General features: G+C 46.1%; 1 protein-coding gene across 2 annotated transcripts in view; it reads left to right on the top strand.

The window, feature by feature from the left end:
- The window catches only part of UMODL1 (uromodulin like 1), a 94751-nt gene extending 71546 nt beyond the window's left edge, over window positions 1-23205 (top strand). Inside the window, exons 14-18 of one of the 2 annotated variants that reach the window (XM_088472564.1) lie at window positions 2929-3074; window positions 9261-9497; window positions 11858-12017; window positions 13759-13846; window positions 18732-23205. In XM_088472564.1, the coding sequence (XP_088328690.1) occupies window positions 2929-3074; window positions 9261-9497; window positions 11858-12017; window positions 13759-13846; window positions 18732-18919 (819 nt within the window). In that variant the 3' untranslated portion in view covers window positions 18920-23205. Of the gene's footprint in view, window positions 1-2928; window positions 3075-9260; window positions 9498-11857; window positions 12018-13340; window positions 13367-13758; window positions 13847-18731 lie in introns of those variants that run through there. The other variant, XM_088472565.1, reaches the window with a different exon arrangement.
- The last annotated feature ends 678 nt before the right edge of the window (window positions 23206-23883 follow it).

Here is a 23883-nt window from a genome sequence, read left to right as displayed (position 1 = left end):
GTTGTTTCAGGGCAATTGGAGTAGAATTCGTAAAATTCTACTCCAACCCCTAATTATCACATACGTTTAGTAAGCAGATCGCATTTCCCATAATTGTAATGGGAAATGTGATCCGACCAAAGTTACTAAAAATATATTGTGAAAAAATAACGGGGAAAGCCCTGTGATAATAACACCACCTGGAGGTGGCGTTATCCTGGGTCTCCCCGGGGTTACCGGACTCCTGTCCTGCTCTAATGGGGAGAGCAGAGCCCGGATCCGGCCCCAGTGATCAGCTGTGTGGTCTAAACAGACCGCAAGCTGATCACTGCTAAAAGAAAAAAAAAAAAAAAGCTTACCCGAGTACAGGAACCGGTGATCGGTGCTCCGGTGATGTCCTCCGTGGCTCCGGTCAGCTGTTCTCCCATCCAGCACTGTGACCCAGTCCAGGAGAACATCACCGGAGCACTGATGACCTGATCGGAGATAGGTAGAAATAAGGGGGGGGGGTCACAGGGGGATGGCTGCGAGAGAGGGGTCGTGGGGGGGTGGATAGCGGCGGCCGGTCGGCGCATTCATGGCAGTTTGTCACTGTGTTTTTTCCGAAAAACACAGCGATAAGTGTGCGGAGGGGATTCGCAGGGACGGAGTTTTATCACAAGCTCTGTCCCTGTAAGGGACTTTTAATAAATCATGTGATATTTCCTGAATTCACACTACAATCTGCATTTTAAATGTGGATTGTAGTAAATAGAGCCCTAGATGTCAAAAACACAAGTGTGATAAATATCAATATAGTTATAATTTGTGTTTGCTACTTGTTACTGATCAAACAAGACTTTGACATATTTACAGTCTATGTAACTACTCTCTACAGTAGTAATTCTATTTGCTTAATCACCATACCAATCAGAAAATCGTTCTCTACTCGCGGCTCAATGATTATAGCTGGTCAGTAACGAGCCGTGGGCAATTAGCATGAACTCGAAGTGGGTGTGTAGGCACCAACTGCGGATATTCAGAGATGTACGGACGCAAAGACGTGACTCTATCAGATGGATCGTTTGCACCCAGGCAGAGAAACCTTCTTTGTTTCCTTTTTAATTTAGTTCTTTGTGAGTCTGCCTGATGTTTTAAAGGGGCAATCATTTAAAATTCAAAGCCAGGTTGGTTTTGCCTTTTAAATGATCGCCCCTTTACAACAGACTCGCTGGGAACTTGCCGATGCCTGCATAGCACAGGCCATTACAATTGCCCCATAGTGTGTGCCCACAGAGTCTGTTGTTACTCAGGTCACTTAGTTCGGCCTCTGTGGTAGTAGTATTATTATTATCTGCTATAGAAGAGAGATAAGGATTGTTATGTTTACTTTGATCCAGGAAGGGGGGAGTTACTGTATGTAGTCACACATCTTTAAAGCATGTATTGGAAATTACAGGGGCCCTCTATTGATCTCAGGGCCTAATTCAGACCCGCTCGCGAGCGCAGGATGCTCGCAAGCGGGTCGATGGTGCCCTAACGCGCATGCGCACGACGGAGGGAGCTCAGTCGTGCGCATGCGCAAGACCCGACGAGCGACGGGGTAGCCGTCGCTCGGGGTCTCGCACCAAAGGGGGCGTGCTGTCGATGGTGACTGACAGCACGCCCCCTTTGGTGGGCGTGCCGGGGGCATGGCTTCCAGACGGAGGCGTTCCCATGGGAACGCCTACCGTCTGGGTCCGGCCCCACTGACATCACTAGTGATGTCAGTGGGAGTGATCACTCCAGGACTTGCGGCAGCGAGACCCTACCGCAGGGTCTCGTCGCAAGCCCGATGGTCACAATGGTCTTGACCATCGCGACCATCATCATGGACGCTCGCATAAGCTGTGGGTGGTAACCCACAGCTATTCGAGCGTCCAAGAGGCTGCTCCATTTTTAGGTAGGAGGGCCCTGATTCAGAGCGAGCGCTCTTGTCAGAGCGTCCGGCTCTGAATCAGGCCCTCAAACCCTTCTGACCTAATAGGCAGAACCTGTTTAAGTAGGAACAAAGAATTTGAGATCTATAAATAATAAATCCCATCCAACATTCACTGTTCATTCATTGGGGAGCAAACGGAAGTGTTGTGAATGTGCCAGGAACTTCTTATGGGTGAAACCCCCAACCCATCGGCAGTTGTACTTTGTTGTAAGTTGTCTTAAGCTGCATACACACACAACGATTGAGTTAATGAACGATTTTAGTAAACGATTTTCTACCTTGAAAAAATGAACTAAAATCGTTTACTAAAGTTGTTCATTTACTATGTTCATTTAAATGTAATGAACGATTTTTATGAACTACAAACGATTTTTGCATATTAACTTAATGAAAATCGTTGAGTTGACAAGTCTGAACTACAAACTACAAACTACAAACGTGAACGCGCATGAACAATAATTGTTCATCGTTTGACTCAGAAAGTGACTGATCTTTTCAAACGATTATCGTTAAATGATATCGTTTAACGATAATCGTTCAAAAAATCGTTGTGTGTGTATGCACCTTAAGAACTCTGAATTATTTCTTTTTATTTTTAGAGATTATTTGCATATATAGTCTGTGTGTCATTTTTATTCATCTTTTTTTAAACCCTGCCATGAAAATATGTTTTGGATTAAACACATTTAATCTAGCATATTCTCCGTGATTCTTGCTGAACGTGCGAGCCTGTGAGGCCCATGCTACATACCTGTATGTAACTGAAGGTGAATTATTAATAATATGTTTGGAGATCGCAAAACTCCAGAGAAAAAACTTGCGTGTTGTCAGTGAAATCATGTATTTTGGAACGTAACCGAGGTGCACCGTCATCACGACCAGATGATCCAGAATGCTGTATCTGCGAATCAGCCCGGGATCGTGACAATAATAATAGAATTGGCTGCTGTTTCCTTATTAATTATGTGGCGTTTGTATTTGTATTTCAGAACAAGACTCATATAGTGGTAAACTCGACCCTGTACATTAACCTTGTATCAACATCCCAAAACGTGACTCTAAGACCCATCAGTACGATCCGCTGTGTGTTCCAGAATGACATCCTGTGGTCCAGTGGATACAACCCTGCGGGAGGGTAATGAACGATGCTCTTGCTTAGTAATGGGGTGTGGGGTTTCCAGGTTTAGGACGCAGCGGAGGACTGCGGGACGGGTGGGATCGTGTCCCATGTGCCTTGGACAAATATACACCAGGTCTTCAGCGACTCGGCTAGTGCAGCGCGTCCTTTCTGAGCCTTTTTCATCTGAAAGCGCGTATTAGTCGCAACGTGATGTAGACTAACCACAAGACGGCACTGATGAATTTGACATGCGACACTTCTATATCTGTGTGCGACTGAGTCTGTGTACGAAGCACAACGGAACTTGGCGTGGAAAAAGCTGCGGCCGTTGCATCGTAGCACTTCATATACAGTTTCAGGGTCTCAGTCGCACACAGATAGACAAGTGTCACACATCAGATTAATCAGTGCAGTCTCTTGGTTTGTCTTAGTTGCATTGCATTGCCACTAATACGCACTTTGGGTGAAAAAGACGTCCAAGAATACTGTAGTAGCGCTCCTTGGGCATGCAGTAGGATCACACTTCGGGCATGCAGTAAGAGCACACCCCAGGCATGCAGTAAGAGTGCACCTCAGGCATACAGTAAGGGCGCACCTCGGGCATACAGTAAGGTCGCACCTCGGGCATACACTAAGAGCGCATCTCGGCATACAGTAAGAGCGCACCTTGGGCATACAGTAAGAGCGCACCTCAGGCATGCAGTAAGAGCGCACCTCAGGCATGCAGTAAGAGCACACCCCAGGCATACAGTAAGAGTGCACCTCAGGCATGCAGTAAGAGCGCATCTCGGCATACAGTAAGAGCGCACCTCAGGCATGCAGTAAGAGCACACCCCAGGCATGCAGTAAGAGCACACCCCAGGCATGCAGTAAGAGCGCATCTCAGGCATACAGTAAGAGTGCACCTCAGGCATGCAGTAAGAGCGCATCTCGGCATACAGTAAGAGCGCACCTTGGGCATACAGTAAGAGTGCACCATGGGCATACAGTAAGAGCGCACCTCGGGCACAAAGTAGGAGCGCACCTCGGGCACAAAGTAGGAGCGCACCTCGGGCACAAAGTAGGAGCGCACCTCGGGCATGCAGTAGGAGCGCACCTCGGGCATGCAGTAAGAGCACACTTCGGGCATGCAGTAAGAGCGCACCTCAGGCATACAGTAAGAGTGCACCATGGGCATACAGTAAGAGCGCATCTCAGCATAAAGTAAGAGCGCATCTCGGCATACAGTAAGAGCGCACCTTGGGCATACAGTAAGAGTGCACCATGGGCATACAGTAAGAGCGCGCCTCGGGCACAAAGTAGGAGCGCACCTCGGGCACATAGTAGGAGCACACCTCAGGCACAAAGTAGGAGCACACCTCAGGCACAAAGTAGGAGCGCACCTCGAGCACAAAGTAAGAGCGCACCTCGGGCACAAAGTAGGAGCGCACCTCGGGCATGCAGTAGGAGAGCACCTCGGGCATGCAGTAGGAGCGCACCTCGGGCATGCAGTAGGAGAGCACCTTGGGCATACAGTAGGAGTGCACCTTGGACATACAGTAAGAGCGCACCTCGGGCACAAAGTAGGAGCGCACCTCGGGCACAAAGTATGAGCGTACGTCGGGCATGCAGTAGGAGCGCACCTCGGGCATGCAGTAGGAGAGCACCTTGGGCATACAGTAGGAGTGCACCTCGGGCATACAGTAGGAGCGCACTTCGGGCACAAATGCTGTAGAAACACACCTCGGGACACAGTAGGAGCGCACCTCGGGCATGCAGTAGGAGAGCACCGTGGGCATACAGTAGGAGGTTTCCAGGTTTAGGACGGAGTGGAGGACTGCGGGACGGGTGGGATCGTGTCCCATGTGCCTTGGACAAATATACACCAGGTCTTCAGCGACTCGGCTAGTGCAGCGCGTCCTTTCTGCGCCTTTTTCATCTGAAAGTGCGTATTAGTCGCAATGCAATGCAGACTAACCACGAGACGGCACTGATGAATTTGATATGCAACACTTCTATATCTGTGTGCGACTGAGTCTGTGTACGAAGCACAACGGAACTTGGCGTGGAAAAAGCTGCGGCCGCTGCATCGTAGGACTTCATATACAGTTTCAGGGTCTCAGTCGCACACAGATATACAAGTGTCACACATCAGATTAATCAGTGCAGTCTCTTGGTTTGTCTTAGTTGCATTGCATTGCCACTAATACGCACTTTGGGTGAAAAAGACGTCCAAGAATACTGTAGTAGCGCTCCTTGGGCATGCAGTAGGATCACACTTCGGGCATGCAGTAAGAGCACACCTCAGGCATACAGTAAGAGCGCACCTCAGGCATACAGTAAGAGCGCACCTCAGGCATACAGTAAGGTCGCACCTCGGGCATACAGTAAGAGCGCACCTCAGGCATACAGTAAGGGCGCACCTCGGGCATACATTAAGAGCGAACCGGGCATACACTAAGAGCGCACCTCGGGCATGCAGTAAGAGCACACCCCAGGCATGCAGTAAGAGCGCACCTCAGGCATACAGTAAGAGCGCACCTCAGGCATGCAGTAAGAGCGCATCTCGGCATACAGTAAGAGCGCATCTCGGCATACAGTAAGAGCGCACCTTGGGCATACAGTAAGAGTGCACCTCAGGCACAAAGTAGGAGCGCCCCTCGGGTACAAAGTAGGAGCGCTGCTCGGGCACAAAGTAGGAGCGCACCTTGGGCACAAAGTAGGAGCGCACCTCGGGCACAAAGTAGGAGTGCACCTCGGGCATGCAGTATGAGAGTACCTCGGGTATGCAGTAGGAGCGCACCTCGGGCATGCAGTAGGAGAGCACCTTGGGCATACAGTAGGAGTGCACCTTGGACATACAGTAAGAGCGCACCTCGGGCATACAGTAGGAGTGCACTTCGGGCATGCAGTAGGAGAGCACTGTGGGCATACAGTAGGAGTGCACCTTGGACATACAGTAAGAGCGCACCTCGGGCATACAGTAGGAGCACACTTCGGGCACAAAGTAGGAGCACACCTCGGGAATGCAGTAGGAGCGCACCTCAGGACACAGTAGGAGAGCACCTCGGGCATGCAGTAGGAGAGCACCTCGGGCATGCAGTAGAAGAGCACCTTGGGCATACAGTAAGAGAGCACCTTGGGCATACAGTAGGAGTGCACCTTGGGCATACAGTAGGAGCGCACCTCTGGCATACAGTAGGATCACACTTCGGTCACAAATTCTGTAGGAACGCACCTCAGGACACAGTAGGAGTGCACCTCGGGCATGCAGTAGGAGAGCACCTCGGGCATGCAGTAGGAGTGCACCTCAGCACGCAGTAGGAGCGCACCTTGGTCATACAGTAGGAGAGCACCTTGGGCATACAGTAGGAGTGCACCTTGGGCATACAGTAGGAGCGCACCTCTGGCATACAGTAGGATCACACTTCGGTCACAAATGCTGTAGGTACGCACCTCAGGACACAGTAGGAGCGCACCTCGGGCATGCAGTAGGAGAGCACCTTGAGCATGCAGTAGGAACGCCCCTCAGCACGCAGTAGGAGAGCACCTTGGTCATACAGTAGGAGAGCACCTTGGGCATACAGTAGGAGTGCACCTTGGGCATACAGTAGGAGCGCACCTCTGACATACAGTAGGATCACACTTCAGTCACAAATGCTGTAGGAACGCACCTCAGGACACAGTAGGAGTGCACCTTGGGCATGCAGTAGGAGAGCACCTTGGGCATGCAGTAGGAGAGCACCTTGGGCATACAGTAGGAGTGCATCTCGGGCATTCAGTAGGAGCACACTTCGGGCACAAAGTAGGAGCACACCTTGGGAATGCAGTAAGAGCGCTCCTCAGGACACAGTAGGAGAGCACATCGGGCATGCAGTAGGATCACACTTCGGGCATGCAGTAGGAGAGCACCTCAGGCATGCAGTAGGAGTGCACTTTAGGCATACTGTAGGAGTGCACTTTGGGCATACAGTAGGAGTGCACCTCGGGCATACAGTAGGAGACAACACCTCTGGCATGAAGTAGGAGCACACCTTGGGCATACAGTAGGAGAGCACCTCGGGCACCCAGTAAGAGTGCACCTCGGACAACAGCAGGAACATGCAGTTGGAGCGCACCTCGGGCATGCAATTGGAGTGCACCTCGGGCATGCAGTTGGAGCGCACCTTGGGCATGCAGTAGAAGTGCACCTCGGGTATACAGTAGAAGTGCACCTCGGGCATACAGTTGGATAGCACCTCAGGCATACAGTAGGAGTACACCTCAGGAATACAGTAGAAGATCACCTTGGGAATACAGTAAAAGCACGCCTCGGGCATACAGTAGGAGAGCACCTCGGGCATACAGTATGAGTGCACCTCAGGCATACAGTTGGAGCACACCTCGGGCATACAGTAGAAGATCACCTTGGGAATACAGTAAAAGCACACCTCGGGCATACAGTAGGAGAGCACCTCGGGCATACAGTAGGAGTGCACCTCAGGCATACAGTTGGAGCACACCTCGGGCATACAGTAGGAGGGCACCTCGGCTATGCAGTAGTAGTGCACCTCGGGCATATTGTAGGAGCGCACTCATATACCAGTGTTTATAGGTGTCCCGTAAAATCCCTCTATACCTCCTTTTGCAGAAGTGATGGTCTGATTAGTCTTTCCACCTTTCACCACCTTAACTAAATATTATAATTTGTTTTTCATAAAATACTTGTTTCATCCTAATTTATATATTAAATTAATTAGACGACCAATGAGAAACCAGGGTTGTGGTTCCGACGGGTGATGCTTAACTAACAAATTTTCTTTATTGTTATTACACTGGCCCGTATAAAGGGCGAGGTCCGACCTCTGCCGTGTCCTTTCAGCCACCCAAGGAACAGACCCAGATATTATTTTTGAACCAAAGGGGACATGCTTTAGAATTGGAGGAAGTGTGAAATGTGTTTAAGAAATAACTGATTTACAGAAAGGGGGATAGGTCCATGGGATAGACTCCGAGCAGTTGCCCCAACTCCCGCCAACATGCCAAAAACAAACAAAGAATCCACCAAATAAAACAAAAAAGAGTAGTCAAGATGGACCTGTAAGTCTTTTTCTACTGTCAAGTTCTGTGTTTCCATGTTTACTGTTATTGTTGTTATGGGGGAGGTATGTGATATCAGCCAACCTACATGAGATAACGTGGTATAACACTCCAGTGCCAGCCTACCTATTATATGTCAGCATTGTTAACCATGCTGGGTGCACTATAATACAGCTCCTCTGCTGGCTGTTGTAAATATTTTTTCTTTATTTCTAACATTTCTTACTCCTTATGGTGCGTACACACGTAGCAATAAAAAATGAGCGATATGAACAATAACGATATCGTTCCTATTGTTATGGTTCAAATTGGTCATTTTTGGGTCCCTACCAACTCACCATCGACCAGCGATGCACGGCCAAGTATGGACGATAGCGATATCATCCATCAGTCGTGCAAGCAGACCAATGTGCACAATCTCGAGCAGGTTACTATAAAGACCCGCGATCAACGCTATAGTCGTTGGTGAGTTGGTGGTGTGCTGGATGATCGATATCAATCATCCAGCACACCAGGGAGGGTGCAGGACGATCAGCCAGCGATGTCGTATCGCATGGATCAGACGGACCTCTTGCACTGAGCATGGCGATAGTGCACGTGTCGATAGTAATAGTTACCGTGATATTTACGTTGGCTAGAACAGTGGGCGGGATAGGCTTGCACTTTCAGATTGCGCACGTGCTGCACCGTGCATTCGCAGACGGAAATTGAGAGTGCGGTCAGATTGGTCTGTCTGTTGGCGAATCAGTCTCTCCATGAATTGGCCATTTTATTGGTCGGCAACTGGGTGATGATCAAGCGATGGCACAGAACCGAGCCATCCTATGGCAGCGTCATGGGAGTGTAGTGGGTGTGTAGCCTGGCTGCCATGTGCGGACGCATATGGGACCACTGTTATCAGACGGATCTTTTGCATCCAGCATGCGGCAGGAGTAAATTCCAATACTAATGATGGCAGCTGCGGGCGGAGAATCAGTGGGCGGCCCTTCCTCATGAAGATGGTCACATACTTGGATAGATGGTTGCATACTGGCATTAGCGTTAAATAGTACGGAAATGTTTGTGGATGAGGCCCAGTGTTACTGCCCCCTACTGACCACAAATCTTTCACGTAACTTATTCTTCTCTGTAACCTTTCACTAGATTTTTCACCGTCATTGAGAAACTAGAAGGCGGGGGCTCATTTTGGCCAGAATTTCAGCTGTTTATTGGGGATCAGCCCATCCCGGCGAACTTCACGCTCTCGGCCACTGATGACATCATCGTCCAGATCAGGATAAAGACGGAGGAGAGTCAGTATAAAGTGGTCATCAATGAGTGCTGGGCCACGCCAACTGAAAACTCCAATGACCCAATGTCTTTTCCCTTTATCAAGGGCAGGTAATAGATTGTCCCTCGTAGTCCCCTTTTCCTATTGTTACTTTTGTCTACACATTATTTTTGGAAGTTGTCAAAAATGTGCGTACAAAAAAATAAATAAAAAATCAGCATTATTTTTTAATATACTGTAAACCACAGGTTCTCAAACTCAGGACCCCAAGCAGTGCATGTTTTCCAGGTCTCCTCACAGAATCATAAGTGATATAATTAGCTCCACCAGTGGATCTTTTAAAATGTATCAGTGAGTAATGACTACACCTGTGCACCTGCTGGGTGACCTGGAAAACATGACCTGTGGGACTGAGGACCGAGTTTGAGATCCACTGGTGTAAACAAAACAGGAAATCTGTACATTTGTAATTCCTGTTCATGAATAGTGAATGCTGCAATTTGATTAGTAGAATTTAAATAGTTTGTTATATTTTGTATGATATTAATATATTATTATCATCATTATTATTATTATCATTATAGATTTGCGCCAACCCCATGTTTTGGTTTTGGATCCAGATTAATCTTCATGTTTTGGTTTTGGTTTTGAAAAACCACACTCACGTGTTTTGGTTTTGGATCTATATTTTTGTTTTTAAATAAAACAAAACAAAAAAACCCCAGCTCATTTTGACCTGTTAGCATGCAATCCAAAACCCGAGTTTGTTTTTTAAATCCTAGTTCCGAGCTGGCGGGAAGATCCGAACCAGGACTCGGAAGCCCTAATTCCGGTTGTTGATGGTTCTCTGAGAACTGGACCCGCACATCTCTAATTTTTAATATTATTATTACTAGAGATGAATCAGCTACAACCTGTTTCTTGAATCGGATTGTACAATCAGTCCAAAAGTTAGTTTAAAAAACTAGACCAAGTTGAACATCTCCGACCATTTTCCAGCCGAATCACATATGTACATTGCTCAGGGAAAGGGTCCTCTCTCAGATTTTTCCACTTCAGACTCAGGCCTGTTGTGCATAATTATAAAACAGCCCTGAACAAAATAGTTTCTTTCTTTCAACATGGTTATATACACCAACAAGCATATAGGGTATAATTAAAAATAAAGTAAAATAACAAAAAAAAAATGTCTTCACTGTCTTGTGGTGCCTTAGACACTCGTCTCCCTCTTACTGTAAGGTAAATGGCGTCTTGTTTGGGCACCTCTCCTAAGTCACTCTTTTGGGGTCAGATGCATTAGATGTACAAAAGATCTCCAAATAATTGCTAAACATGATAAAATAAGGGTTGGCTACACTTGGTACAATCTGATTATTTCAACCAGTTGCATCACCAAACGTCAGCAATAATAATCTGATTGAGGGCCTGATTCAGAGCCGCTCGTAAGCGGCCGCTCGTTCTCACTGAGCGATGTTCGCACAACTGCGCATGCGTACGGATTGTAATACGCATGCGCGAACCAGTCAGTGCGGCCGAAACTCGTTTGTTCGCAAAATAGCGAATGTCTGCTATTTTGAGTGACAGGAGGAGGCGTATGTGGGTGGTAACAGGGGAAGGTGCTTGAAATCGGGGAGTGGAATTCAGAACGCAGGCGTGCTTAAAGGTCAAAACGGGCGTTTTATGGGTGTGCATAATTAATACAGCAGCGTCATTGACCACATCACTTGGTTTTTTTTTAGTCAGAACTACTCGCAAAATAGCGGTTGAAAAAACCAACCACAAGAATAGCGAGCAGTTCATACGCTGTTCGATGTACTCGATTAATCTAATAAATAGCGGACATGACGTATGATGCGAGCGGCCAGTTTTGCTCGCTCGTTCAGACTTAGAGACGTGAACAGACCGCAAAGTGCGAACGGTTCATTTGAATAGCCACCCCTTTTTTTTAAACGAACGACCGCAAATAGCGAGCGGCTCTGAATCAGGCCCTGAGTTTGGACATTCTCAGGCAAACACACTAGTTTTCTGTGCATAATTGTGGTGCTATCGGTGTTGAAATTGGCGTGCTCGGCAGGCATTCGTGTGAGTACAGAAGAGAATGACCTCCTGTATATTGTGATCCTATGTGTTATGTAGTTACAGGACAGTCCCAATATTTTCCCACTGAAAATTAATTTTTTCACTTCCACAGCCACTTACAGTCAGGTGCCCATGCCTGCTGCAATTTTGCCATAATATAATCTTGTTTCGAACCTAACTGGCCGCAAGTTGCAGCAGTAGAGGCTCAAAAAGATTTCTGCTATAGTGCCAAATGGCCAGATCCTTCCTGTTTGGGCCACACACGTGTGTTCCTGGCCTGCTTGTCCTATGTCTGGGAACCATCACATGTTTAGCAGTTGCTCTGCTCTGTCTTCTGTATAAACTTTTATGTACGCTCCCCTCTATGATCTGTTGGCGTTCTGTGTTTCAGCTGTGCCCTGGCAAACACCTTCACCACCATCCACACCAACGGCATCTCCAGCAATGCCACCTTTCAGACAAAGATCTTTTCCTTTGTTAGCAACCCCATAGTCTATCTGCACTGCCGACTTCATGTGTGCAAGGAGGAGCCGACAAAGACCTGCAAACCGGTATGTACCATGTATATGTCACGTAATGGTACATTATGTGGATGGAACTCCATGTTGGCAGTGTGCTTCTCCAATACACCTATCGCTGTAGAACCTTTGGGTAAACCACCCGGCTGTAGCTCCCTCTCACCTCAGACTTCTGTGAGTGAACAGCGAACAGGTGCCCCTGCACATGCAGGCTTAGTCACATCAAAGTGTGTGCAGTACAGATATTGCAGATGCAGCAGTGTACAGTTACCAGTGTACAGTTACAAGTGTACAGTTTCCAAAGTACAGTTACATGTGTTCAGGTACCACCATTGCACAGTTACCAATGTATGGTTATCAGAGTACAGTTAAGTGTGCACAGTTACCACCAGTGTAGTTATCAGTGTACAGTTGCCAGTGTACAGTCACCACCATTGTACAGTTACGTGTGTACAGTTACCACTATTGCACAGTTACCAGTGTACGGTTACCAGAGTACAGTTAAGTGTGTACAGTAGCCACCAGTGTAACTGTTACCACTTAGACTTGTACCGGCATAACTGGAAACTAGATGTAGCTTAGACTGAAATGGAGGCCAAGACTGACGCTTACCGCGGGAGCCTGAGTTACACTTTTTAAATGCTAGAATCCACACACTCATCACACGCACTTTAAGGCACATACTCACACTCAAAATTACTTTGCACTAAAAAGACTTTAATTCAAAGAGGACCAGTCACCTACACATAGTGAAGACATTTATTTTTTGGGCCCAGCCAATTTTCATCACACTTCAGCCTACAAATATTGTGAGTACTAGTGATATTATTATTATTATTATTATTATTATTATTATTTTATTTATATGCTGTCACAAAGTGTAGAGAGAGGAGCACTTATATAACTAAACTATACATATACAGCCAGGGGCGCTGAGAGGGGGGAGGGGCAGGTACTCTTTATCAGGGCTCGGGCCTGTTGGAGGGGCCTAACGGGTGCCTGGGTCCTGCAGCCTCCCCCGTCCCCATGGATGTGTAGGGAGAGAGAGGAGATTACTACTGCATTCCCTGTGGAGGAGATCGATCGCACTCCCCCCCCTCCCCCCACCAGATCAAGATGGCATGAGCAGGTAGAAGGTAGAGAGGAACAGACTGTTCAGGACTGCTCTGTTATATATTGCTCACGTTCTGCACATAGCTGGGTAACCTCACGCGTTTCTCCTGCAGAATTGAATTTTCCTATTCACTTCTGTTCTGGCAGAATTTCCCCATTCTTTTTTGTTCCGCCCAGACATCTCCTTTATTATACTCCAGCCACATCACAGAGAATAAGACATTTATACCACTGTCCTCTCAGATTTTTTTATAGATGATAAATTAAGCAGAAGCAGTATTTACTAATACAGAGCGGATTGGCGGAATGTCCCTTTACACCTCTGCAAAACCCTCTTTTGTGCCACAGCATTTCATTTATAGAAAATGTGTCTGCAACATCACTCATCTCCAATTCACGGTAAACTTTAAATCATCGGGAGAAAGAACCGGGAGGGGTCAGACCTAACACACCCCCTCAAGACTTATACCCCTATATTCATATAGAATCACTACAAATACAACTCCTCCTACTGTACATATGACTTCATCAATATAAATTTGTTACTTGACAGACCTTGAGGTGTTAGTCATTTTCTTGCATTTTATTAAATGATAGAGAATTTAACTGAGAATTGTAAAGTCATAATCGATTATTTTGTTCAATGTTCTAATTGCTTCAGTCGTGTAGCAGTTTCCGATCAGTACGGAGTGGTGATAATGTCTTTACTGGCGTTACTAGAATGGGACCCCTGCGCCGGGCCAGCCAGCGTAAGTGCTTTCTTTTATTTAAGAATGTATTTTTTAATTCTAATTATTTAATGCTTAAAGGAAAAATTTGGGAAGTAACATTAATATAATAATCTCTGAAGTCCCCAGATGAAATATCAAAGGGTCTGATTCAGACCCGCTCGCGAGCGCTGTGCACTCGCAAGCGGGTCAATGGTGGCCCAGTGCGCATGCGCACGACGGAGCCGGGTCCGTCGTGCGCATGCGCGAGACCCGGATAGCGACGGGCAAACCGTCGCTCCGGGTCTCGTACCAAAGGGGGCGTGCTGTCGATGTTGCCCTTTGGTGGGCGGGCCGGGGGCATGCCTGCCCAGACGGAGGCGTTCCCATGGGAACGCCTACCGTCTGGGGCCGGTCCCACTGACATCACAAGTGATGTCAGTGGGAGTGCTTTCTGCTCTGTTATAGCCGAAAGCACTCTGGGGCTTGCGGCAACTAGAACCTACCACAAGGGTCTCGTCACAAGCCTGATGGTCGCGAAGGTCTTGACCATCGCAACCATTTTCCTGGCCACTCGCTATAGCTGTGGGTGGTCACCCACAGCTATGCGAGTGGCCAGGAGGCCGCTCTGAAAAACAAGAAGGACAGCCCTGATTCAGAGCGAGCGGTCTGTCAGAGGGTCCGGCTCTGAATCAGGCCCAATGTTCTGTGTAAGGGCATACGTGCAAGAAACGGTGCCTGAAATACTCCATGCGTGACCTGCATAAAGGAGTGTGCACTACAAAAACACTGTGAATACAACAATTTATCATATGACATGTAGCAGAAGGTAACAAGCCAAATACTTCCAAAAAATTGTAAAATAAATCACATACAGTACAGTAAAGCCAAATTAGCGTGTAAGAAACAACTTAGAAACTTTTTCCTTTAAAAAATAATAATATTCACTCTCCTGATCCCTCTAACGTCCAACCAATGAAGTTGTTATCAAGATGAGAAAACTGTATAAGTTGTGTGAAAAGTAGGATTGTACATCGAGGCACACACTATCGATGGTCCATGGTCTTTACTAATTAACAGGAAGCCATCTATGGTTGATCCATTGATGGTTGCTTGCAGTGCATGTGTAACCCTAAATCCTCCCGGGGTGCCCTAAACATAACCCTCCGCCCCCCTGCGGCTATGAGAACACGTGGACCATACTTACCTCATTCTATATTCCGTCGTCAGGATTATGATAGACGTCGGTATCTCGATGCCTATCAATAATCCCTAGCCGGCATTCTGCCGTCGTGATTGTGGTCACATGACTGCATCCCGTGTAGACTGAGGCTCTACATTTGCTGACCTCTCCCATCGGACCTCCGTTGATGATGTGCGGCATCGTACCTTTTCCCTTAACGGTGGAACTATCAACTATTGCCAGGGCCGCCATCAGAAATTGTGGGGCCCGGGACTGACAAAATAGGCAGGGCCCCTCCCCCCTACTATTAAATACAGTCTGTGCCCCCCCCACCCATTATTAAACATGGGTGTAAATATATGCAACATATGCTTAAACATAAACCTGGTGCATATGCTACCAGTGCTGACTTGTAGACATTGTTTAAAAGCACATTTTACATCTGCATTTTGGGTGCAATTGCGGCCAACTCAATATCTGCCATAGCGTGGTTTATACTGTATGCGTTTTCAACTTCAATTAAAGAAATACAGTGCAAATATCACTGTGTGCATAGCTTTGTAATAAAATAAGATTTTTTAAAAAATGAAGATAACACCCAGCCTTTTTTTTTTCATCACCTCGGGCCCCCCCCCTTTATTAAATAAAGTATGTGCACCAAGACTTTTTTTTTTTTTTTTTTTTTTTTTACATCACTTCACTTACCTTATTTACATTGAGAAGGATCCTGCTTCCTACACAGTTCCCCAGCACTGCAGACGCGGCTGCTCCTCTACATCCGCAGCTCCGATGTCGACCCCGCTCTCAGCTTACAGTGACAGTCAGACGCCAAAACAGTGCGCGCGCGTGACGTCACGCGCACGCACTGTTTTGGCGTCTGACTGTCACTGTAAGCTAGTGGAGGAGCGGGACCGCTCGGGCCCTCTGCCTCCTCCAGCTCCCTCCTATGATGATGATCCATCCAGGCCGGCAGGCGGTAGCAGCGGCAGCCGGGCCCCCGTCTCTTCAAGGGGATAGTTCAAGCTGCAGGCTCTGCAGTGGAATTCCACCCCCCCCCCAGTTCAACCAGAGGCCGGCCCCCCCCCCTCGTTTGTGCAGAGTTGGAACTTGAAATGTATATCACCAGAACATCAAACCTCAGCAAAATGAGAATTTTATGCTGTGAAACTCGATTCCTGCTAAATTTTGCAGCAGCTTTGCTATTTTCTAGGCCACACGGACAGTTTTGACTTGTAATAAATGTCCTGGGGCAGCAGAGGTACAAAATACATGCTTTCTTTCCCGGAAAATGTGTCTCGACCAAGTTGGTAGAGAACGTGTTAAACATACATACGGTTCATGTGCAAAAGTTCTCCAGTTGTCTGTCGGTACTGCTCCTTATAAACAAAAAGAAAAACACATTTACACATATAAATTGGGACAAAATGACCCTTATATAATATATACCCAAACCCCACTTGATTGATCAATCCCCGCTCCCTATCCTCCCAGAAACTCTTTTCAGGATCGGTTCCGGTAATGTCCTGGCAAGTGGCCTAAAAAAGGGGCGGAGTTTTGCACAAAATTGCAGATATGCAACCTTAGTTAAAAAATATACTGTGTCCCGCAGGGGGAGCTGGGAGGGTGCACACTCACTGCTGCTTGTATAGCAGAGCCGCTGGCGAATAGACGCCAAGTGCATGCTAAGCACGCCCCCAGAGTGATGAAAATAGGGCTGGGGGTCAAGACCATGCCCCTTCAAACAAGGTCATGCCCCATTTTCGAGCAAGGGCCGGATCTCGATTTAGACCTCCAAAATGTTGAACGGTATGGTTAACACACCACTTGGTCATTTTACAAACGAGAAACCACTTATGGCTGAGACAGTAGGTGGCAGTAGAGCTACAGTACGTCCAGAAGTATAAAATTCTAAATAAATGTTGAATATCATGAAAGCCAACGTGAGAAGAATTCTATAAATGCATACCAACCATACAGTAGCAGGGACCATGGGTTTGAGACGGGCTTTGCCACATCCATGTGTGCATCATTTGCCAGTATTGCGCACTGCGACTTCCTGCAAATAATCCTACATGCCCTCCCTGGTGTACAGCCGTGCGTCTGACTGTGCAGGGACTGAGACGCCCACTTTCAGAGTCTTTAGATGGTAAAATCATGCTTAGTGCGTCTTTAGACCCAACCATCAGATGCACCATGGAGACTTGCGCCAGCCCAGTGCTAGGTATGGATTATCTGTCAGAGTACGGCCTCCGATGCGTCTAAGTTCACAACCACTTCAGCAACAAACCCGCATAACACGCCCACATACCTCCCAACATGACCCTCTCCAGGAGGCACACAATGCTCTGGTCCTGGACTTCCCTGGTAATTTATGATTGGTGGTAGCTACAGAGGTGGGGCTGCGGCACAGTCCAAAATTCAAACAGGGGAGTCACACCAACTGCCAGTGAGTCCCAGCCAGTGATGTTGGCAGTGTGTGAGATGACAGTTGGTGTGACTCCCCTATTTGAATTTTGAACTGTGCTGCATCCCCGCCTCTTACCAGGGAAGTCCAGGACCAGAGCATTGTGTCCCTCCTGGAGAGGGTCATGTTGGGAGGTATGCGCCCATTAAACAGACCTTCTTTGGAACGTTCAATACATTTCCAAGACATTTAGGAGACCATGCGGCTCCACTGGTAATTCGACTCGATCGGGCATGGCGTCCAACTCAAAATCAGGCCCTATATGTTTCTACCAGAGTAAAACAGCAGGTCAGATTCACTTTATATACCCTTAAAAAACCTTTAACAACTACAGAGAGGAGGCGGCCATTTCGTGATCTGAACCAATATTCACAAGACTGCAGCTAATTAATCCACCGTACGCCAGTGGCTGGATGGATCAGGGCGTAATGTCTGTAAATCTTTTATTGAATCAATATATTATGAATATATTAATATTGGTTACGGGAAAAGGCAATACAGTTCAATAAGAGTTACAACTAGGATACCTTGTGGCTGAATTGAAAGTGGATTAATAAGCTGCATTCCCAATAGTAGTTCTGACCACAAAATGGATGCCTCCGCTGTGGGTAGGTGACAGGTGCCCATTAATCAACAAAGGCATACGATATACTGTAAATTAGGGATGTGCGTGGACCCCCGTGTTTTGATTTTGGTTTTGGATCTGTATCTCCTACAAGGTTTTGGATTTGGTTTTGCAAACCACCCTCAATTGTTTTGGTTTTGGATCTGGATTTTTATAACAACAAATAGATAAAAAGTTTTAAATTAGCTAAAATCATGTAATAATTTATGCAATCCAAACCCCCGAAATTCAGATTTAAAATCTGAATTCCAAACTGCAAAAAGATCAGAACCGCGACCCGGATTTACCTGGATCTCCTCTGGAGATTAGAACCGCGACTCGGATTTATCCGGATTCACGAAATTCGTGTGGATTAGGATTTCTGGAGAACCAAACCACATATCTCTACTGTACATTAAAATAAGAAATTCCTAATTATATGGACAAAGTTTAATATTTTAAAAACAATATGTTTGATATATTTAATTAACATAATTAATATAACTTATTTTGCTATTAATGGAAAAGTGTTAGTCACCGACTACGCCACTGCGTCCATAAATTCTAGTAGCAACTTATTCCCGAGTACAATCAATCGAACTGATCCTTCCTCTTTGACTACACATATATATTAAATGAAATACTCATATTGTGTTCCCTTTGATTTATTTCCCAGCGCGTGTTACAGATTCACCAACGAAAGCCGCACTGGGCCCTGGATACATCGCTCTCATCACCATCGGGGTCTTAGCACTAGTTGCCATCACGGTGGCCATTTTAATTTGCTGGAATCAAAGAAGAACGGGAAACTACAACTTCAAGCTTAAGTGTAAAGATGTCGGATATCAAGTGTTCTCCAACTAGAGATGGCAGCGTCATTAACTCTGACTTAGCGCGCACAATTAGATTTTTGCCGCCTTGCTTTATTTTCCTGACCTCTGTGCTTCTCAGCCACGTTATTCATCAGGCAGTGTTGTATATTGACAGTCCCCTGGTATTTGGCACACATACAACCTGTGTCCTGCATTGGACCCAACTGAATGCTGAGGGGAGTTTTGTGTCCTAGTCCAGGGCAACAGAAATGAAGGGCTCTGCCTGATGATATAAAGGCATGGCTGGAAATCACAGAAAGAAAACTAGAATGGGAAAAAGTACTGGAAGATTCAAAAGGACGTGTTCCAGCAGAACTATTCCGTTTATGTGTATCTGGAGAAGGATATTTTCATGCCTGTGAGGCGATGTTGTATATACTAATTTCCATGTACAGTACCAGCTTCTCTAACCATTAGAGTCACCATTACTGTATATCATCTCACACAGTAACTGATTGCGCTATGTACTGAGAACAGAGAACTAAGGGGGAAATGTATTATTAGCTGAGCTATCTCAGCGCTAAGGCAAGTCCTGTGTCATAGCTTATCGCAGTGAAAAATGATGTTAGCGCTGAAATGTAACAAAAGTTCAGTCCCCGGAGAGGTCATGCAGTAACTGACCCCTCTGGTGACCTGTGAGCCTCAGAATATGCTGATACGATACACAGTTGTCAGGACGTGACCCTGATGGGCATGTATCAATCAATACGGTCGCGCATGCACAACAGTCTTGCTGTTTTTCAAACTGGATATGCCCGGGCCACTTAGGATCTGGAGTCAGGGAGCTACTGCAGGTAAACATAACACCATCCACAGTTTTTGCTACAAGCACAAAGCTATTCTATGATGGCGGCGTTATTGTACAATCAGGTACCGCTGGAGAAATCCCTGATTTCTTCACGGAACGTCTTTCATACATAGGGGAGATGCATCAAGCCCTGGACAGAGATAAAGTGGAGAGAGATAAAGTACCAACCAATCAGCTCCTAACTGCCATTTTTTTTAATTGAGTGATCATCGTATAATACATTTGCCCCATAGTATAGAACGTATTTTCTAATATATGTCTATATATATATATATATATATATCTATTTTATTTAATTTATTTTTAAATAGGGACATTATGTCAGCTGTGGTATAGTTCCCCATGATATGTCACTTTATATATTGACCTGAATTAGTCACAACAGGATTTGGGCAGCGTTGTTGGAATCATGACATCTTTTACTCTTTACGGGGAGATGGGAAGTGACCCAGCGCCATCCTGCCAGTCTGCAGTCAAACAGTTTTGTCTGTATTACAAATGACCAGTGGTGGATTTTACCTTGGGGATGTGGGGCTGCAGCACCCCCAGTAACATCCACTACTTCAGTGAGCCAATCGCAGTCCTGGACTGTACTGGCTACACTGTGACTGGAGGGGGCTTCCCATTGGAAGCGCCACCTGCCAGTCACTCAAAGGACAGGCAGCTCCTGGGACTGTGATTAGCAGAGAGTGGCTTCCAGTGGAAGCCGCTGCTCTGCCTTTTCGGGCATCCCTACACTGCTCCTCTGGGCTGCAGACAATGCAGCCCTTAGAAGCCAGTGTATTGCGAACGCCGCTCATGCACATGCGCCAGTCCCTGCCCCTGCCAGATGTATTGAGCAGGCGCTGGGATCTGGCCGGCCATGGCCAGACCAGCAGCAGAGGTAGCCCCCCTCATGTAAGAAGGCAGGAGCCGTTGCTACAAATGACGGTTACGCAGATTGTTTCAGACAGTATTTTGTTGCTGACAGCAGGTTCTTGAAGTACATTTTCAAACTTACAGTATACTTCATTATTTGTCTGCAGATTTTTTTTTTAAAGTGAAACATGCTGCTTTCATAAGTACACAGCCCCATGCAGGATGCAGGTGAGTACTTGGTAGCAGGGTTGTATCTAGGGACTAAGGGCCCCATTCATAAACGAACAATTTTCGTTTAGTATCACTGTGATAGAAAGGAAAACGCCACTAGTATGTATTAATACTTACCCCTCCAACGAGGTCCCGCGAAGTGCTCGTCCTCGGCGAGGTCCTCCTCTGGGCTGCTGGCAGCCTAACTCTGCCAGCGACGGGGCTCCAGTGTTATGTGCATACGCGACGGTCCGTCTGCTCATGTGCATGACACTGGGACCCGGCAGTACCTGGAAGGCTTTGCTCAAGCTGGAAAGGCCCTGCCAGGTCTCCATTGCCGGCAATGGGGAGCGCATTGCTCTCGCCATCTAAAAGATGGCAAGAGCGATGCTGTGAAAACAGCGGTAATCTTAGATTACCGCTGTTTATTAATTGCAGAAAGGTGGCATAACCCCAAAGTGAAATGTGATAAGGTACCAGCCAATCAGTCCCTAACTGCCATGTCACAGGCTGTGTTTGAAAAATGGCAGTTAGGAGCTGATTGGCTGGTACCTTATCACCGTTCACTTTACCTCTTAACACAGCTTAGTAAATAGACCTCTTTGGCCCATATTCAATTTGAGCCGAGCCGCAATACTTTTTCGCCTCCCGGACTTTTCGCCTACATCGCGTGTTTTGCAGGCTGAAAAGTATCGCGCGCGTGCCCGCGGATCGCTGTATTCAATTTGAAAGTACACGAAAACAGGACCCTGCAAAACTTAAACAAGTGGAAAGTGCTGTCAGATTTGGGTAAATCAGCCTGACACCCCCCAAAAGATGCTCTGACATGGGGGTTAGCTATGGTACCCCCCGATTTGGCTTGATGAAGGTATTTGGTGTTTTCAAACGGGCTCAATAGCTGCTAAATAGCGTTTTTCTATACCTGATGCAGAATAGTATTCAGGAGGATTTTTTCCAGAAAATAACTTATTCCAGCAAATTTGGGGTACATGAAAATGGGGGTCAGCATATTTTAAAGTTGCTAAAGTTAAGTTGAAAAAATCATGAAAAATCCACCTGCCACAAGCACCTGCAATGAAAAAAACACCTGGGGCGCACTTGGGGACCCCCCCAGAGTCAAGTTCGCTATTTTTTCACTTTGTCCCCCAACATTTTTTTTTTCGCCCCCAAATTCAAAGTGATTTTTTTTGGGTGGCCTTAAGTGTCTTTTTTTTTTTTACACAGTTTACCTTTGGGGGACTGTCTGAAGGCTGCACGGGGGTTCCCGCAACGTTGTACCCCAAAACCCCAATTCTGCACTTTTTTCCGCCTGCTATTCATAGGCGACTCTTTTTCGCCTATTACATTGCATTGACTTTCCGCCTAGGCGGAAAGTCTTCCAAATTGAATACGGAATAAAATCCAAACAGGCGAAAATGACGTCATCGGCGAAAAGTTTTCTCCAAAAACACGCGAAAATGGCTTTTCGTTTCAAATTGAATACGGGCCTTTGTCTCCTAACACTGCTTAGTACATAGACCCCATAGCCTCTAGGCTCTGTAGCTCCTGCAAAGTTGTGGCCATTCTGCGGTTTCTCTCACAAGCCTCCTTCTTCCTCTAATACTGAGAGTTGAGTGTTGGCCTTGTCTGGGCAGTGCCTGGGAGGTGTGATACAGCTTCCATTAACTCACAATGGATCCAACAGTGCTCACTGGACATTATTTTGTTATATTGTGCGTGTCTATAACTTCACCTTTTATTTTCATAGAATGCTCTTTGGTCTGATTGTCACAGCTTTCCTTCAGATTCACAGTATGACCATTTTGTTTTAATGGGGTTCTATCCATAAAAGCTGAGCTGTTTTAACAATTCATAGGTGACTAATTGAAAGCCAAGTGTTAGAGCAATAACGTCCATCTGTGTAAACTTGGAGCTTCCACAGCACAGTGGTATTTTTTATTTTTTTTAATCTGCAGACCAATAATGCATTATGAGTTTGAAAATTGACTTTAAGGGCCTAATGGTTTGCAATAAAAATTCTGTCTAGGACAATCTGTGCGTCATTTGTTACAGACCAATCTGTTGACTTTTTAGGTGGTTCCAGGGGAGAAAAGAGGGGGAAGAAGCGGGTATTAATTATCTCGGTGCAGGCATGTTGAAAGGGCATCAGTCCACTGCTGCCCCCTCTCTATTACCGGTCAGCAGTCTCTTTTCCCAGCGCTGGGCTACAGTGGGGTTAGCGAGGCTGCTGTTGTTGAGGAGCAGCAGTCTCCTCTGCCTGTGCAATATTTAATGCAAGTTTTAGAAATGGTTGGGAGATATACAAATATATAACAGAGTGTACACAGTTCTATTTTTACTAGATCTGCAAACTGACTAATATTCTGTACTACTTAATGTGTGTAAAGTGGACTTGATTTACTATCTCCATTTATCTTGTATGTGTTAATAAATACATTAGATATGTGCTTGTGAGTTACAATTTATCTTGTGGATCCCTTTGCAGTGAGCACACGCTGGTCAGATAGTGACAAGATGGCTTCCACTGGGATTCCCCATCTTTAAGGACCATCGGACACCCTTAACATGGTCTGACTGTTCAGCCCACTCATTCTAATTACTGCTCTGTTAGATCCTCTTTTTAACACAAAACCGTAGGAGTTGTGGCTCATATTCTTTTAATAAGCAATAATTTAATTGTGACAGTATTAATTCAATGAATACTTTTTTATGTAACCGTAAATATTAGTCTTCCTCATAAATGCCTCTATGTCCCTCAAATACCTAGTACAGTAGGTGTGGTCCAAATTCTTTAACTAGACTTCCTTCTAATTGTGACAATAAATTGGCTTCCTATAAGGGCCTCTGTCATGCTCACATAAACATTGCATAGAACTAGTATAAAAGAAATCAATATCATTAAAAGTGACTTTTCTGGATATGTGATGTGAATCATGGAATTAGGAATCTTGTGATTAATTTTGCACATTGCTCACAAATTATATCCTGATTTAATCAACTCTATTGTCGGTCATATGTAATATGTCACTTAGTCACTGGCATGTCATATATGTTTTAAAAAGCTCAATATAGACTTAAGC

The sequence above is a fragment of the Taudactylus pleione genome, unplaced genomic scaffold, assembly GCF_031769625.1.
Source record: "Taudactylus pleione unplaced genomic scaffold, aTauple2 ptg000126l, whole genome shotgun sequence".
Lineage (NCBI taxonomy): Eukaryota > Metazoa > Chordata > Amphibia > Anura > Myobatrachidae > Taudactylus > Taudactylus pleione.
The sequence above is the reverse complement of the archived record's forward strand: the minus strand, read 5'-3'. Positions and strand labels throughout refer to the sequence as shown.